Raw genomic sequence first — 15,922 nt, forward strand, 5'->3', positions numbered from 1 at the left:
TTGATAACTAAAATACTTTATAAATCAAATTAAACTAGGCTGAGTTCATATTATAAGAACACAATTCATTTGTGTTTAAAATAAAATCAATTTTACTAATTTTTTCATTAGCTAATATATTGAAGTCAATTGGCTTTTTGTAAAAAAAATACATTAAAAAAAGGCTTGCCAACTAAATAAAAAATGAAAGTAATAAAATGGTAAAGAAGCAGGCCTCAAGGGAGGGAATTTGCAAAGCCTAACTGGGAATATTAAGAAAGTTACTCTTCAAGGCTTTTATAAAAGGAATATTAAGAAAGATGGTTAAATTACTACATTAGATAAGATTGGTTTATGGACAGATGCTAGTAGTAAATTAAATATTAGCTTATATAATAGTGGAGAGTAGCAAGAAGAAACCGCCATTATATGGTGTTTTCTTGATAATAGTTATGACAATAAAAGATTGCTTGATTGATTGTTGTTTAAAAATGGGAAATTTTGGATTTAAAAGATTTAAAAGGGAAAAGATGAAATTTAAACTAGTAAATCAATACTAGATTGGGTTAGGAGTACGTCAAAGAAAGAAAATATTTGAAAACTAATCTTATGTTAATGTTAAAGTTAATGTTAGCCCTATAAAAAAGTAGATACGTTTTTTATACCGAAAGATACATTTTATATACTGAGAGATACGTTTAGATACGTCTATATATATGCATTTAGAGATAAGGGAAAGTGCACAATTTCATGTCTTGCAAAATACGTTTTGTATACAGAGATGCTGAAAAAATGTATCATTTGAGATACGGAATTGTGCGTATCTCTAAACGTATCTAGGCGTATCTAGACGTATCTAGACGTATACAAAACGTATCTTTCAGTATAAAAAACTTATAGCATTAAAAAGAAAACATTAACATTGGCATTTCGTACCGAAAAAAAAAATGAAATGAACCTAACATAACACATACCTAGCCACCAGCCACCAGCTACCAGATCAAACCGCAATATTTATATGATATTTTCTTTTTGCTGAACAATGTGTGATAGGAAAAAAAAACTTTACAAATTAACACTGATCTTATTATTTTTGTAGAATAATACTTTACCGATTTTTTATCTTATTATTAATATCATCTATTTTTTTTATTCTTTCTTTTCCTTTTTTTTTCTATTTTTTTTCCTTAGATTTGTTTCCTAGCTTTATTGGGTTAAATCAGGCTGCGGATTCCAGTGTTCGTAGTGCGTGCAATTAGTGCCTCGACCCGTATCCGGATCAATCCGGATTGATCCGGATTTTTTTTTTTCGGATATCCGGATTTTCACGGTTTTCATCCGGATTATAAACCGGATGAAAAATATCCGGTTTGACCCGGAATCCGGATGAAATTTTTATTATTTTTTTTTTATTAATAATAATTTTGCTGATCCATAAAGATCTATATCTAAATGATATTATGGCTAATTATTTTTGCGCCTAATACCAATTTTTTTATTAAAATTTATTAAATTTATATTTGTCATATTAAACTTTTTAATATAGTAAGTTTAAGAAGATTTTTCAATTATAATTTATTTATTGAAGTTTGTATCAGATTTGTTTATTTAAATTTATACATTAACAAATAACAAATAATTTTAGATTTCACATTCAAACATTCAAAAGAAAAAAAACTTTATATTATTTTTGTTACAACAAAATAATAATTATTGTTTTAAATGAAAAATTGTTCAATATTATAAATTTATATAATTATAACAACTTTTTTTAAAAATTAAAACTAGTGTTATATAATTTGATTCAAATGATTCTTTAATTTTTGAAAGAAGAAACAAATCCTTAAAAAATTGCCTTACTAACCCAACACATCTATTTATAGTAATCTTTAGCTGTATATAAAAATATCTTGTTTAAAATTTCATAATTAGTTAATTTACAAAGAAATGTTAAACAATAGTCTGAGACAATGCTGAAATAATATGAAATTGTTTTAAAGAAAAGTATTTAATGAAATTGGAATTATGTAAATTTCGTGGTCTTAGATAATTTTGGCCAAATTTGTAATTCTGGCCGAAATTAACATCACGTGACACCGATAGCCACCGGGCAAAAAATTTTTTATCGGCTGGCATGAAAATTTAATGTTACACAATTTGTAATTCTGGCCGGCGTTAGTAATTCTGGCCAGAATTATTGCCGATCATTTGTAAATCCAATCCGGTTTCCGGTTTCTATCCGGATTATCTGATCCGGATTCAAAATCCGGGTCAATCCGGATATAATCCGGATTTTTTTTTTGTGTAATCCGGATGACGGTTTTCATCCGGGTCGAAGCACTACGTGCAATACAAACTTTTGTGATGATCACCTGAGGAAAACCAAGATTTTTCTTACAGTAAGTGTAGTAAGTGTGATAGCCCTGTTCAATTCCGGTCGGTCGCATTTTTTGGTCGGGGTTTTGTTGATTTGTCTGATTTTGTGTAACACATGAAATATCCGACCTTTTTACCCATATTGTGTATGGCCGAAAAATGCAACCTACCGGAATTGAAAAGGGTTATTATTATTATTAAAAATTTCAGTGAAGTAACAATTATAAAGAATTAAATATATTACGTTATGATAGAAGAAAATTAAGTTTTTTTTGATTATCATAATTATTATTATGCGAGCTGTACAAAAACGTACAAAACTGCACCGAATGCTTTACAATTACGTTGCCTTCTGGTTTCCTAAGACCGGAAAATTTTTTTCGGAACTGGGATTTTATTTCTTTTAGCTTATCAAAAGTTTTTTTTTTTAATAGATTTATTCCCTTTTGGTTTTTTTTTTGAGCCAGAATTTTTTTTGAAAAAATTTATTTCTTTCTTTTCGGTTCTTTTGAATCAAAATAGTTTTTTTAAAAAAATTTATTTTTTTTTTGAACCGGAATTATATACAGTTCACCCTCGCTATAGTGAAGCTCATGGGCTGAAGGTTAAGATTCACTATAGTAAGGGATTCACTATAGCGAAGGTGAACTGTATTAAGAATTATTATTTATATAGAAAATCCGTACCTGAGCTTTTCTTTACTATAGCAAATTATTCACTATATAAAAATTCACTATAGCGAGGGTGAACTGTAATCATTTTTATTTAAATTTTATTTATTTTTTACAAATTTTTATTATCTTTTCAGTTTTGTTAACTGAATTATTTTTTTTAGATTCTTTTTTTTTTTTTTTAATTAAAAAATATTCATTTTTATTTTTCAAAACGTCCTTTTCTTTTTTTTATTTTTTTTTCTGGTTCTTCGGAACCAGATTTTTATTTATTTATTTTTTTTATTTTTTTTTGTATTTTTCTTTAAGATCAGAAGATTTGGATCAGTTTCAATTCATTAGGTTTAGCATGATGCTGGGCACTATGGTAGGCACTGGTTTAATTTCACCGTTTATGATGACTAATCAATATTGATTTCCAGCACCCGCCATATTTAACGTTTACCTGTTATTAATAAGTTTTAATTATAAAATGATTTCATATTTAATATTTTTATTATGTATTAAGAAAAAAAAAAGATCGACCGGTTAAGTTCTGTCAAAGTTATTCGAGATATTTTTTATTATAAAAAAAGCGCATTTTTTTTTTACTTTATTTATTTATTTATTTATTTTTTGTTATTAAACGCACGTAAATAATTGTATACTAAATTTATTATATAATAATAACACATAATAAAATAAAATAAAATTGTCTTGTTATATAATAACTTTATAAATTGTTAATAAAACGTTGAATATAAACTGTTGTAAAAGTTGGAATCGAGGAAACTTTATAATTTCTTAATGAAGGTTCAATAAATGCAGGGAAAACTAATAAATTTATAACTAATAATAAACCCCATTTTAAAAATCTTTTAACCATTGTAATCTCATTCTTCTTTTCATAACCAAATATAACTTCCCATAATATAAATATTACACCATGAATCATAAAGAAAAATGTTTGTTCACCTGTCCAAATATTATAATTCCCAATAATAAGATATTCATGTAATAAAGAACTAATAGCAAAAGCACCTAATACTCCCATCATATTTGCAATTTTTCTTGGAACAAATGGAATTAATAAATTCCTAACTGGTAAAAAGCCAAGTTCCTTAAAAGTTTCATTAAGGAATAATTGCCAACGAGTAGACCAAAAATCACGAGGACTTGATGCCATCCATGGTTCACTAAATAAAGATTTTGTATTGAATATAAAAGATATCATCCATTCTTTTAAAGAAACATATTCTGTAGGGGTGAGAAGACCATATTGAATTAAAATGGGTTTGTATTGATTTTTTTCTGAAGTGGAATGAAAAAATAAACGAAATATGATTGCAATAATGAAACCAAAGACATGATAATTTATTGAAAACCGTAAATACACGATTGCAAAAAAATGCAACATATGTAAAATTGAAGGTATTGTAATAGGAGTAATTCCTTTTGTAAAAAATTCTAATAAACGAACTTGAAAAACTTTTTCTGGAATTTCTGTTGCCCATTTGGTTGAAATTATGTAAGTAGAAGATGTAAATTCTAATATTAACCATTTCGCGAGTATGATTATTAAACATTTGAATAATTTTTTGTTAATTTGTGAGGTTGTGGGTGATTTAATAATTAAGGATTTCTCTTTTTCATTTGAATTTTCCGAATTTGGAGGAATTATATAAGAATCAAGCCGCCAATTAAATATTGACCAAAGGTACGATTTAAATTCTTTTAAATTCTTTGAATTATTGTATGTCCTATGGAATTTTAAGAATAAGAACATTTTTATTCCATAATTTAAAGCAATAATTACAAATATATTGTGAAGTGGAAGTTTCTTCCCACGATAAATTAACGGAATTGATACAAATAAAAGTGCAAGAGATAATAATACGTAAAAACGTTTCTTTGTTCGAATTGGTTCAAATGTAAGTGATATGAATAATAACATTGGAGTGAAAAATATTGAAGAATAAACTGAATTGGGTAATTCAGGGGGGAATTTTTGCCATGTTGATAAAGGTGAATTGATGATAAAATTTAATGTATGAGCAATAGTTATTGATAATGGTATATAAACCAGATTGGATTTTGCGAAAATGTTAAATTGAGAAGTTGATGACATTTTGAGTGTAGTGTCTATGTGTGTAGTCTATGACTTAATGAAGTGTTAAAAAATAATGCAATATATATGATATGTGAAATATGCCGATATGTGAAATATGAAATATGCCGATATGTTCTATGTAATATTTACGAAAAAAATGATAAAAATGCAAAATATCTATAAAGGTAATGTGTATATTGAGAATTTAAACCTTTTATATGAATCTATTTTTTTTAATCGCTTGTTGAAAAAAATTTTTTGAATTTCATCGTTCTATATATACTTATTTTCTCGGAGTATTTTTTTTTTTTTTAACATTTTCTCGGAGTATTAAGAATCTACTTTATGATGATGTGATTACATGTGGCTGAGAAAGCTTACTAAATAGGGTTAAGAAGTAAAAATAGAATTGTGCTGTGCAACTTGGCGAAATGGTGTAACTATTCTTAGAATCAGAAGAAAATTCCAACAATTGAATTTATTTAGAAGTTGATTAAACTTTTAGTACATTATGTTTGACGATCTTTGCATTTATTGTAGAATGAAAATATGATTATAATCATATAAATTATTATCCGTTATATCTCTATTGTGTTCATTCGGCTTTTAATGTTGCAGAAATCTCAATTGTTTCGAACTTTCGGTTAACGTAAATTTAGAATTTCTTTTAGATTATTAATAGAAACTTCCGTTGCAAGAACAATAATTTTTTTTTTTTTTACGCTACAATAAAGATAAGTTGAATTTACGTAAACAATATAGAATGAACCTCGTTATAGTGATATCATTATTCTAATCATTTTCATTCATAAATAACAAAAAAAAAATTCTATCTAAAATGTATTGTTCATTGATACTTAAATGTTTCATGATTGAATAAATCAAATAAATCAAGAATTTATTTACTGCATTTGACTTAATTTATTAATCCTTATTATAAATAAAGATAAAATAAGTATATTTAAATATGTGTTATATGAACGTAATTATAATACTAGTCACGTTGGGTGGTCTCGTATTATGATCATCAATTAAATGTGATATCAAATTCGGAAATTTTTTGTCTTTTATTAAAAAAACAAGATCTGATTGCATATGCAATTATTGTGATTGTGTAAATGGCTAACATTTTTTTTCTTTTGTTCAATTAACATCGGAATATTTTAACATCACGGGTAAATAATGCCGAAAGCCGGGTTCGTTTCATTTATAAATAACACCAAATTTTTCAAAAAAAAAAAAAAAAAAAAAAAACGAAAAATGCTTAATTTATCTTCTCTAGTTGGTTTTCTTGTGTTAGGATTTATAGGATGGGTCACTTATAAATTATTTATTGGGCCATTTTATATTTCCCCTTTGAGAAAAATTCCTGGCCCACCACCTGAAAGCATAATTTTTGGAAATTTTAAATCGGTTTTGACTAAAGAGGTATAAATATTGTCTATATTTTTGTTTAGTATTTTTATCAACTCATATACTATCTTTTATATGTGTATATATATATATATAGGAACCATTTCTTAAGTGGATACAAAAATATGGGAATATTGTAAAAGTAAATGGAATATTTAATCGACAAACTATTGTTGTCGCAGATACAAAAATAATTCAAGATATCACATTAAATCATGTTTATGATTATATTAAACCTCCTGAAATGTTGAATGATTTTGTTTTAATTCTCGGTAGAGGACTTGTACTTGCGGAAGGTGAAGAACATAAAAGACAGAGAAAAATGATGAATCCAGCTTTTTCTCATAATAACATCAAAGTAATTATATTTATGAATATTTTTTAAAATTAATAATTAAATTACATTAATAAAACATATTTATTTATTTCAATCTAGGAAATGGTTCCAACATTTATTCGAGTGGCTTCTACCTTAAAAGAGTTAATAGAAGATAAAATAAACAAAGGAGAATCTGAAATCAATCTTACACCATATATATCAAAGGCTACCCTTGATGTTATTGGCTTAGTTGGTGAGAAAAATATGTGCTTTTTATGTTGAAATTCACGAATTTTGGCTACAATTACGATGCCATACTTATATAATTCCATTTATTTATTTATTTAGGATTTAATTACGAATTTAATTCGTTAACATCTTCAAACGAATTGGCGGATGCTTATGCTTCTCTTTTTAGTAATGCCACAAATCCTGTCGCACGTTTTTTCATCAGTGTATTATCAAGCTATATCCCAATTGTTAGAAACATTCCGATAGATATAAATCGAAGATTTAAAAATGCGTGTGTAGTTATCAACCGGGAATCAAAGAAATTGATGGAAGAAAAAAATAATGAAGCGAAAAATGGAGAATTGAAAAGTAAGGATCTATTATCCTTGTTAATTAATATTAATAAAACATTACCTATTGAAGAGAAATTGACTGATGAAGAATTACAAAATCAGGTAATATTTGAAAAATATAATTATTAGTATTTATTCATTTTTTTTTCTGAAAACATTCATTATTTTGTTTTAATTATATATTATTACTGCAGATTATTACATTTCTATTTGCAGGACATGAAACCACGAGTTCTACAACTATGTGGGCTTTGTATTTACTTGCAAAATATCCACATGAGCAAGATTTATTGCGTGAAGAACTAGTTAAAGCTTTTCCTGATAAATCAAAATTCAATCCCTCATTTGATGAAATTAATTCTTTGGAATATTTGAATTGCATAGTTAAAGAAACTTTAAGAACACATTCTCCTGGTATAAATTTTTTTTTTTTTTTTTTTTACAAATCAATACATTTATAAATCATTTTATTAACACAAAATAATTTTTATTTTAGCACCAATGATTAGTCGAGCTAATGTTGAAGATAAAATTATTGGAGGATATTTAATTCCAAAGGTATATATATTTGTAAATCTTTTTTATTATATATATTTTGCTAAAGTTTTTCTATTTCTCAAATTTAATCATATTTTATTGTTATTTAAAAAATAGAATACTACAATAATGATAGCTATTTCAGCACTTCATAAATCAACTGAAATCTGGGGCCCAACAGCAAATGAATTTGATCCAAAAAGGTGGTTAAATCCTTTATATACTAAAAATGTGACAAATTATAATTATTTACCTTTCATCACTGGTACAAGATCTTGTATAGGCAATAAATTAGCTTTAGCTGAATTTAAGATATTGTTAAGCACGTTAATTAGGAATTTTGTTTTTCAACCAATTGAAGGATTTAAATTTAAAGAACAAAGTCTTATGAGTAATAAGCCTAGTCCATATCTTGGATTAGTTGTTACTAAAGTTGAAGGTTAACGGAACTTAATTTTTATTTAAATTTTTATATCACCTTTATTATCATATTTTAACGTTTATTTTTATTCATTGTATACAATTAGTTTAAGATTTGATGTATGTAACTTACTTAAATAAAATCATGTTTGATTATTTTCACAAGATAGTTGACTTTAATGCAAATCATGCCAAATAGAAAACAGCCTTTTTAACAAGCTATTTAATTATTATGTCTCGAATATTTGACGATGAAAAATTAGTCTACATTCATATTTGTTAAAATTTTTTTTTGATTCGTTTGAATTATAACTTCACATCAAAAGCGATAACTAAGGATAGAATTGTTATTTTATCCCGACTTCAAAATTCCCATGTTTGCAATCGAGCAACCCAAATTTCAGTTAATATCTTCGAACTAATGAAAGCAGCTATTAAAAAGCAACATTGACGGCAAAATATCGTAAACTTTTCTCCATGCTCTTCAAACAATGTCAACATATAGACCATCTCTAAAATGTAAGTGGCATCAAACAGAGTGACATAGGTAGGTCATGAGTCGATTTAAATCATTGAAATGAATATAAAATTGTTAAATTTAAGGGAAAACACAGGAAATAAATATCAAGCAATAAACATAAAGCAAGAAAATAATGCTAATTTAAAATATCGGAATTAAAATTTTTTTTACTTATTAAATTAGATTTCAGCTATCTAACGAAATTATATTTCATTAATTTATGTTTTGCGCAATTACAAGATAGACTAGTTTTAATTAATTTATATAACTTTTGTCTGCAAATTTCTTGATTTATGTAGAATTGATAACCAGAATACTTATCCTATCAATGTTGAGTCTAAACTCATCGACAATCATTTTACCGACAGGTAGATTATACCGATAATCAAATTAATACCGGCAAATAGTATATTTATTTATTTATTTATTTTTTGTAAATGGGAATTATTTTTTTTTCTCCATGGGAAAATCTTAACAAGCAATATAAAACAAGGACCCAGAAATATATATAAAAGGGTCAGGTTTGAGTTTGCGTATTTTGTAACTAAAAAAAAATCATGAAAATCTTTCCTTTTTTAGATAATTTATGATAATGCCAGTCAGAAATTATTCCGGCCCTGAAAAAATGCGTACAGCTCATAGTAAAAAATTTTTTTCATCACCTGACCCCTATATATATATTTCTGGGTCCTATAAAACATATGACAAATTGATAATTGTCAATTAAGAATCAAATTACACGTACACTAATCCAATAAATTTTGATAATCAAAATGTATTAATCACAAATTTTCATACCAAATCTACTCTGGTCACATATTTGTTTTTTCATTTAACATTAGAGGTTTGTCAAAAAGATCCCAAGATTTAAAATTCAATAACTTTGCATATATAGGATTTTTTTTTAAAAAAATATTAAAAATTTAAAGAATACACAAGAACTTAAAAAACAACATAACATCTCGCTTTTTCGAAAAATACTAAAGAAAAAAATTTTTTCTTATAGAAATATATTCAAGAGTAAATACTTTATTATTGTCAAAAACTTTGAAATACTTTTTTTATTGGAAGAAGCATTCTGTTACATGTAAAATGTAATTGTTTGGGATACTTTTGCGGAATTTTGAAAGTAAATAAAATAATGAAAAGAATTCTGATTTATTAAAGTGGAGAATTACATCATTAATAAGAAACATGGAAAATTTATCCCATGACGATCACGAAATAGTAGACTAATTTCTTTATACAGGAATTTTATTATTTTTATTTTTTAAAAAAAAGTTAGATAATTGAATAAATATCTGTAAATTATAAAATAAAGTTTAGTAAATTTTATTACTTTACATTTTATACAAGAAATTTGAGCATTTCTGTCAGCTTAAAATGAATGCCAAATAATCAACTCAAAATAATTATTTCAAAAGGAACTTAGCAAAAAGTAGAATTATTTGAAATTTCAGTACATTCTCAAATTATTAATCCCAGCATCTGCTTAACGTTGGCTATATCTTACGTTTAATAAATATTTAGTCAACCTCGAAAACTTTAAGAGTTATTAATTTTTTTGATTATTTAAAGTGAATCAATAATGATTATCATAAATAGAGTATGACTTGAATGTACGCTTAACGCCTTAACGCGTTATAATAATGATGTTTTATAATTCACTATGAATCATAAGAAATTCTCAAATTTTTATTATTATATTTTAGAATCCAATAACATTGTTTAATTATCTTGAAATTACTAATTTTTTTTCTTCTTTGGTCTATCTCTCTCAAGAAATCTTTCCAACTCTTAATGCTTTTGATCCCATTGTAGATTTAACACTTTAGGCAATTTGCAATTTCAATTATTTTAATTCCAGAATAAAATTTTATGGAAAATTCTTTTATGTTCTATGCTTTAATTCATGACATATTATCACCGTTTTCAATTTAGTGTGACCCCCCTAATTGTTGTAATCAGACGTAAATCTAATTTGATTTCCCCCGATTTCCTCCATTTTTTTTCAAATTGTTTCTAATAAAAGTTTCTTGTAAGTCCAATTCTCACAAATTTCCCATGATTTTAAAAGCTTTTTATGACAAACTATACATTTGTAAGATTATATATTTACCAGTAAGAGCTGATTTTCAAGTTATAAAGTTTTGCAAATTTCCTTCAATTTTCTTTTTATACAAAAGTTGTCTTAAAAGTTATACTCACTCAATATTACTTTTATTTAATTATATCAATAGGTTTAAATAAACTATACATTTCACATAATTTATGCTTTAATAATATTATGTATATTTAAATGGTTATAACTATGTATAGTCATGTTAAATTAAGATAATTTTAAAGTATTAGGACAAGCTTTGTTTGTTATTTTAGAATATTAAAATATTTTAATTGAATCACAGGAAACAGTTATTTTTTCGATCGAAATTAACCACGTGATACAGCTAATTTTATTGGCTATGTAACAATAGTTAAAAATATGAAACTATGATGACATGATGAAAAGTCGAAACCGATTTATTGGATATCAAGCCAAGTCACACAATAAGTGATATGACAATTTATTTAATACATCATACTAGGCTTTGATCTGTCATAATTACAAAATTTATGGAATCACTGTATTTATATATACTTTCTCAGCTTACAATATTTTTTTTCTAAATTGTTAAATAAAAAATTCCAAATACGACATGGCTAATGACATTATTACCATTCCTTTGAGTGCAGTAGTAGTAAGTGGTTATTTTAGCTTAAAAAAATATAATCGGTATATTAATATATTATTTTTTACTTATTTTAGCTCTTAATCTCTATAATTTGAAGGTAAACTTGCAGAAAAAATACTACCTTCTTAACTATACTCCAATTTTTTATCTCGGACATTAAATTTTGGTATCCTATCCTTACCCTTGTTATTCTGAAGCTACAATTTTGCTTAGTTTGTTTCATACTATACGGTATAACTTCGCTAATTGTTAATGTTTTATAATCTAATCATATTATGTAATATTAAATAAGTAAATTCTTTATGCAGCTATTGTCCGGGACTAAATATTTACACATTATCTCAAGATTATTGATATACACACATTTTAATTGTCCTTCACTGAAATTATCATTATGGGAGTACCTTTGGTAATGTATGATTATTAATAAACTTAAAGTTTATATATTTTAATTAAATCTTTACGTTTCCTAGTTTTCATAAAGCATATGTTTCTTTATTAAATCAATAAAAATAAATACAGTATATTTGTTTGCTGGCCTTTGCATAGATAATCGTGCCATGTTCCAGGTTGACTTTTTCAGAGAAGACGATAATATATTCCTCAAAGTTGGTAAAAGATTTACTTTTGCTGAAATAAAAGTTGGACACGTCGCGGAGATTATCTCTCATGAAGGAAAGTTTTAAGATTCTGACGTATTAAATCTTTGGAAAGTTGACGTTGATGAAAGTATGCTTAACCCTAATTCTACTGAAGAGGATATGAAAAACCTTGGAGTAAACTACACAGATTTTGTTTTTGCAGTAAGCCGGAGGGTTATATTTTAAATGAATTGTGAATTTGTGATATTAATAACAATATCATTAGAATTTATGATTATCAGTTACATGCAGATTAACATAATTGTTATTTTGATCGATTATCTCATATTATTATGTATTAGCATAATAATGGATAGTAGCGGGAGTTTTAAATAAGTTTGTCAATATATAAATATAAATCAGATATGTTTTCACAATACTACTGCAACACCTTTTTAATAAATTTTGCAGTAATTTTTCTATCAATATAATACCTTTAAAGTACAGGGTCAGACATTAAACAAGTTGGACCACAGCCAGTATTCTCACATGGCCAACTATATGTTTCTTTGTCAAAGATTATATCAGATCAGTGTCCTTTCTCATCTCATTCCCATCAAAAGGACTGTCAAACCAAAAACATTATACAGTATATAATGAAATCTTAACACTTATTATAATTTAGATTATCCCAGATACTGTAATTTATATCATTAATATAGATAGCTAAGATAGCTACATTATTGTAAATATAATTTATATCATTCTAATATTATAAATATAATTTATTGTAAATTTGATGTTTATTTTAAGAATAATATACAAGAATATATAAAAGATATATAGACTATAATCCAGCGTGTGTGGAAAATTTTTTTTAATATATTCAAAATGATTTTACTTTTTAAGAAAAAAATTTTTATGAATAACAGACAATAACCAATATAATTTATATCATTCTGTTAATTATTAATATAATTTAATATATATTATTAAATATACTAAGATATACTTTGAATTTTGTTATAATTATAATTAGATATTACTTCTTCATCAATAGGTTTCCATAAAATACGATGAAAACCAATTACTAAAATGACAAATCCTTTTAATTTATTAGGATTTGATTTAATTATTTCAATACGTTCATCTAATACTCCTGAACTAGAATAATTAACAACTTTTCCTTTTGAAATTGTATTCATATATGATTTCAATTGACTTATACCATTATTTAATATTTCACCTATAGTTGTCTGATTAGTTTTTCTTAATTCTTTTGACCAATATGTATATGATCTTTTTAATAAAATTTCTTCATTTTCTTTTTCAAGAATTTTATCTAAATTTTCTAATTCATTTGCACCAAATTCAACTTTTTGATTTTTTATCAGACCAACTAATAAAATATATTTTAATTCCAAGCTAATATAATTATCTCCTATTCCTTTTAAAACAAAAATATCTGAATAACCAAAGCGACCTGATCCTTTTAATTTTTTGCCATCCATTACTAATGAAAGTTCTGGAATACGATATTTTAATGGTAAAAGACTTTCAACAATTGCTTGAAGCATAGATTCATTTGCCAAAGTTAAAGACATTTTTGATCTTGTTAATAGAAAAGTTTTTAAAATTTCAATAAAAGGTATAATATTACCTATAACAAGATTTTCATATGCTGAAGCAACAAGTAGTGCATCATTAACAACCTGTCTATACATTAAATTATTTTTATTTTGTTCTAAAATTTGAATTTGTTTTTTCCAGGATCTATCAGTATCTTCAGTATCATTATCTCTTACTCTTTTTAATTCTTTTGTTTGTCTTTTTAATTCTCTTGTTTGTCTATCTTGATGAATTAGTTTTTCATTCCATTTTTTGTTAAAAATACATTCTAATGCTTTACCTGAACTATATACTTCACTTTTAATATCATTATATGCAGGGTTGGGAAATGTACTGTACTGTACCAGTACAGTTAGTACAGTATGTACAGTACTGTACTGTACTGAGTTTTTTTAGTACAAGTACATTTTTTTATATAAATTACAGAGGTATTTTCAATCATATATACCTTGGTTTTAAGTGGTCCAGTGATTAGATTTCAATAAAATTAAGTTCATTAGATTCGTCTCAATGAGAGGAATTTAATAGTATTTATTTTATCATAAATGAATCAATATTGACAGAGTTAGCATTTGAAGTAACTTTATTAAATATATGGTATTTAAAATTTTAAGTACAATGTACTAACTGTACTGTACTGTACTGTACTGTACTGTACTGAAATTTTACCTCGTACACCATATTTTCCCAACCCTGATTATATGTATAACAATTGCAAAATATTAAACGAATATCCTTTTCAAATTCTTCCAAACTTGTGTATTGATTATTTTTCAATTTTAAATTTATAGTAAATAAATCCATTGGATTTTCAATAACCTTATTTTTAACATCTTTTTCAACATATTTATAGAATAAATTAGCATAAGATTTGTTTTCAAGTTCATGAAGTATATCATAACAAAAGTCAGTAAATTGATTAGGTAAAACTGATTGTGAAGTTTCAGAAAGATTTTTAACAGGAATTTTAACTGTTTTTTTTGTAAGTAATACATCTGGTTGTGAATTTTCAGCAAGTAATAGATTTTCCTTTTCATATTCCTTAATAACTTGTAAATCTGGTTGTAAAAGTTCAGAAAGATTTTTAATAGAATCTTTACCTGTCTTTTTTGAAAGTAATGTATCTGGTTGAGAAATTTTAGCAAGTAATAGATTTTCCTTTTCATATTCCTTAATAATTTGTAAATCTGGTTGTAAAAGTTCAGAAAGATTTTTAATAGAATCTTTACCTGTCTTTTTTGAAAGTAATGTATCTGGTTGAGAAATTTTAGCAAGTATTAGATTCTTCTTATCACATTCATTAATAACTTCTTGCTTCTTTTTAGGTAAATCTGATTGTGAAGTTTCAACAAGATTTTTCTTCTTTTTATTAAATTCTTTAATAATTTCTTGCCAGAATATTTGTAATTCTTTTATATGTTGTAAATGTTCTGCTTTTATCTATAATAAGAAGAAATTGTTAATAGTGCACAATTTTATTTAGTAGTAAAGAAGGTACATAGCCAGTTCCTCCTCCAGAACAAGCAGACTTTACTAAACAACAAAGTTAGGGTGCCTGAATTGAGAGCTTGGGCTGGTTACCAAACGAACAAATCCAGTAATTCTCATTAAGTGACTACGACGAGTTTTAGGAGTTACCCACACTTTGCAAAATAAAAAATAAATGCACCTTATCCTTTAATGCATCAAAAATATCTGGTTCAAATAAGTTTTTGGCTGCATTTAAAAAACGTTTGTACCAAGTAATGTCAAAATTTTGCCATTTATCCAATGTTAATGATGAGTTAGTTAGTGAGTTTAATGAAGAAATAATAATAATATCTTGATTAAGATTCAAAAATCCACGGTAAGTCAGATGATTTTTTGATTCAATTAAGTAAGAAACAAGAGCTAATAATAGTTAATGGGTTAGCTAGAAGCAAATGATCACTTTGTTAAAGATTATTAGAATTTTAGAATTATTCTTACCATCATATCCAATATAATTTTCAGTTATATTCATGATTCATTAACTTATGAAAAAAAATAATGAAAAAATAAAATATGTATTTGTAAGTAATACTATTTGCAGA

The 15,922-nt window shown here is 25.6% G+C and overlaps 3 protein-coding genes across 3 annotated transcripts; 1 reads left to right on the forward strand and 2 right to left on the reverse strand.

Moving 5' to 3' along the window:
• Positions 1-3,617: 3,617 nt before the first annotated feature.
• Positions 3,618-5,295, reverse strand: OCT59_018991 (uncharacterized protein). The gene has a single exon (XM_066135739.1). It carries the CDS (start codon positions 5,131-5,133, stop codon positions 3,739-3,741), a length of 1,395 nt encoding a protein of 464 aa, XP_066005002.1. The 5' UTR covers positions 5,134-5,295; the 3' UTR covers positions 3,618-3,738.
• A 1,080-nt stretch (positions 5,296-6,375) lies between these two features.
• On the forward strand, positions 6,376-8,412 carry OCT59_018992 (uncharacterized protein; the record flags this gene model as incomplete). The annotated part of the gene is made up of 7 exons (XM_066135742.1): positions 6,376-6,543; positions 6,626-6,886; positions 6,965-7,100; positions 7,196-7,533; positions 7,626-7,845; positions 7,928-7,989; positions 8,086-8,412. The coding sequence occupies 7 exons, from the start codon at positions 6,376-6,378 to the stop codon at positions 8,410-8,412; spliced, it is 1,512 nt and encodes a 503-aa protein (XP_066005003.1).
• Positions 8,413-13,222: 4,810 nt separating this feature from the next.
• OCT59_018993 (uncharacterized protein) lies at positions 13,223-15,852 on the reverse strand (the record flags this gene model as incomplete). The annotated part of the gene is made up of 4 exons (XM_066135743.1): positions 13,223-14,188; positions 14,520-15,290; positions 15,520-15,740; positions 15,819-15,852. 4 exons carry the CDS (start codon positions 15,850-15,852, stop codon positions 13,223-13,225), a joined length of 1,992 nt encoding a protein of 663 aa, XP_066005004.1.
• Positions 15,853-15,922: the final 70 nt, after the last annotated feature.

Source organism: Rhizophagus irregularis, chromosome 28, assembly GCF_026210795.1.
Source record: "Rhizophagus irregularis chromosome 28, complete sequence".
NCBI classification, from domain to species: Eukaryota; Fungi; Glomeromycota; class Glomeromycetes; order Glomerales; family Glomeraceae; genus Rhizophagus; species Rhizophagus irregularis.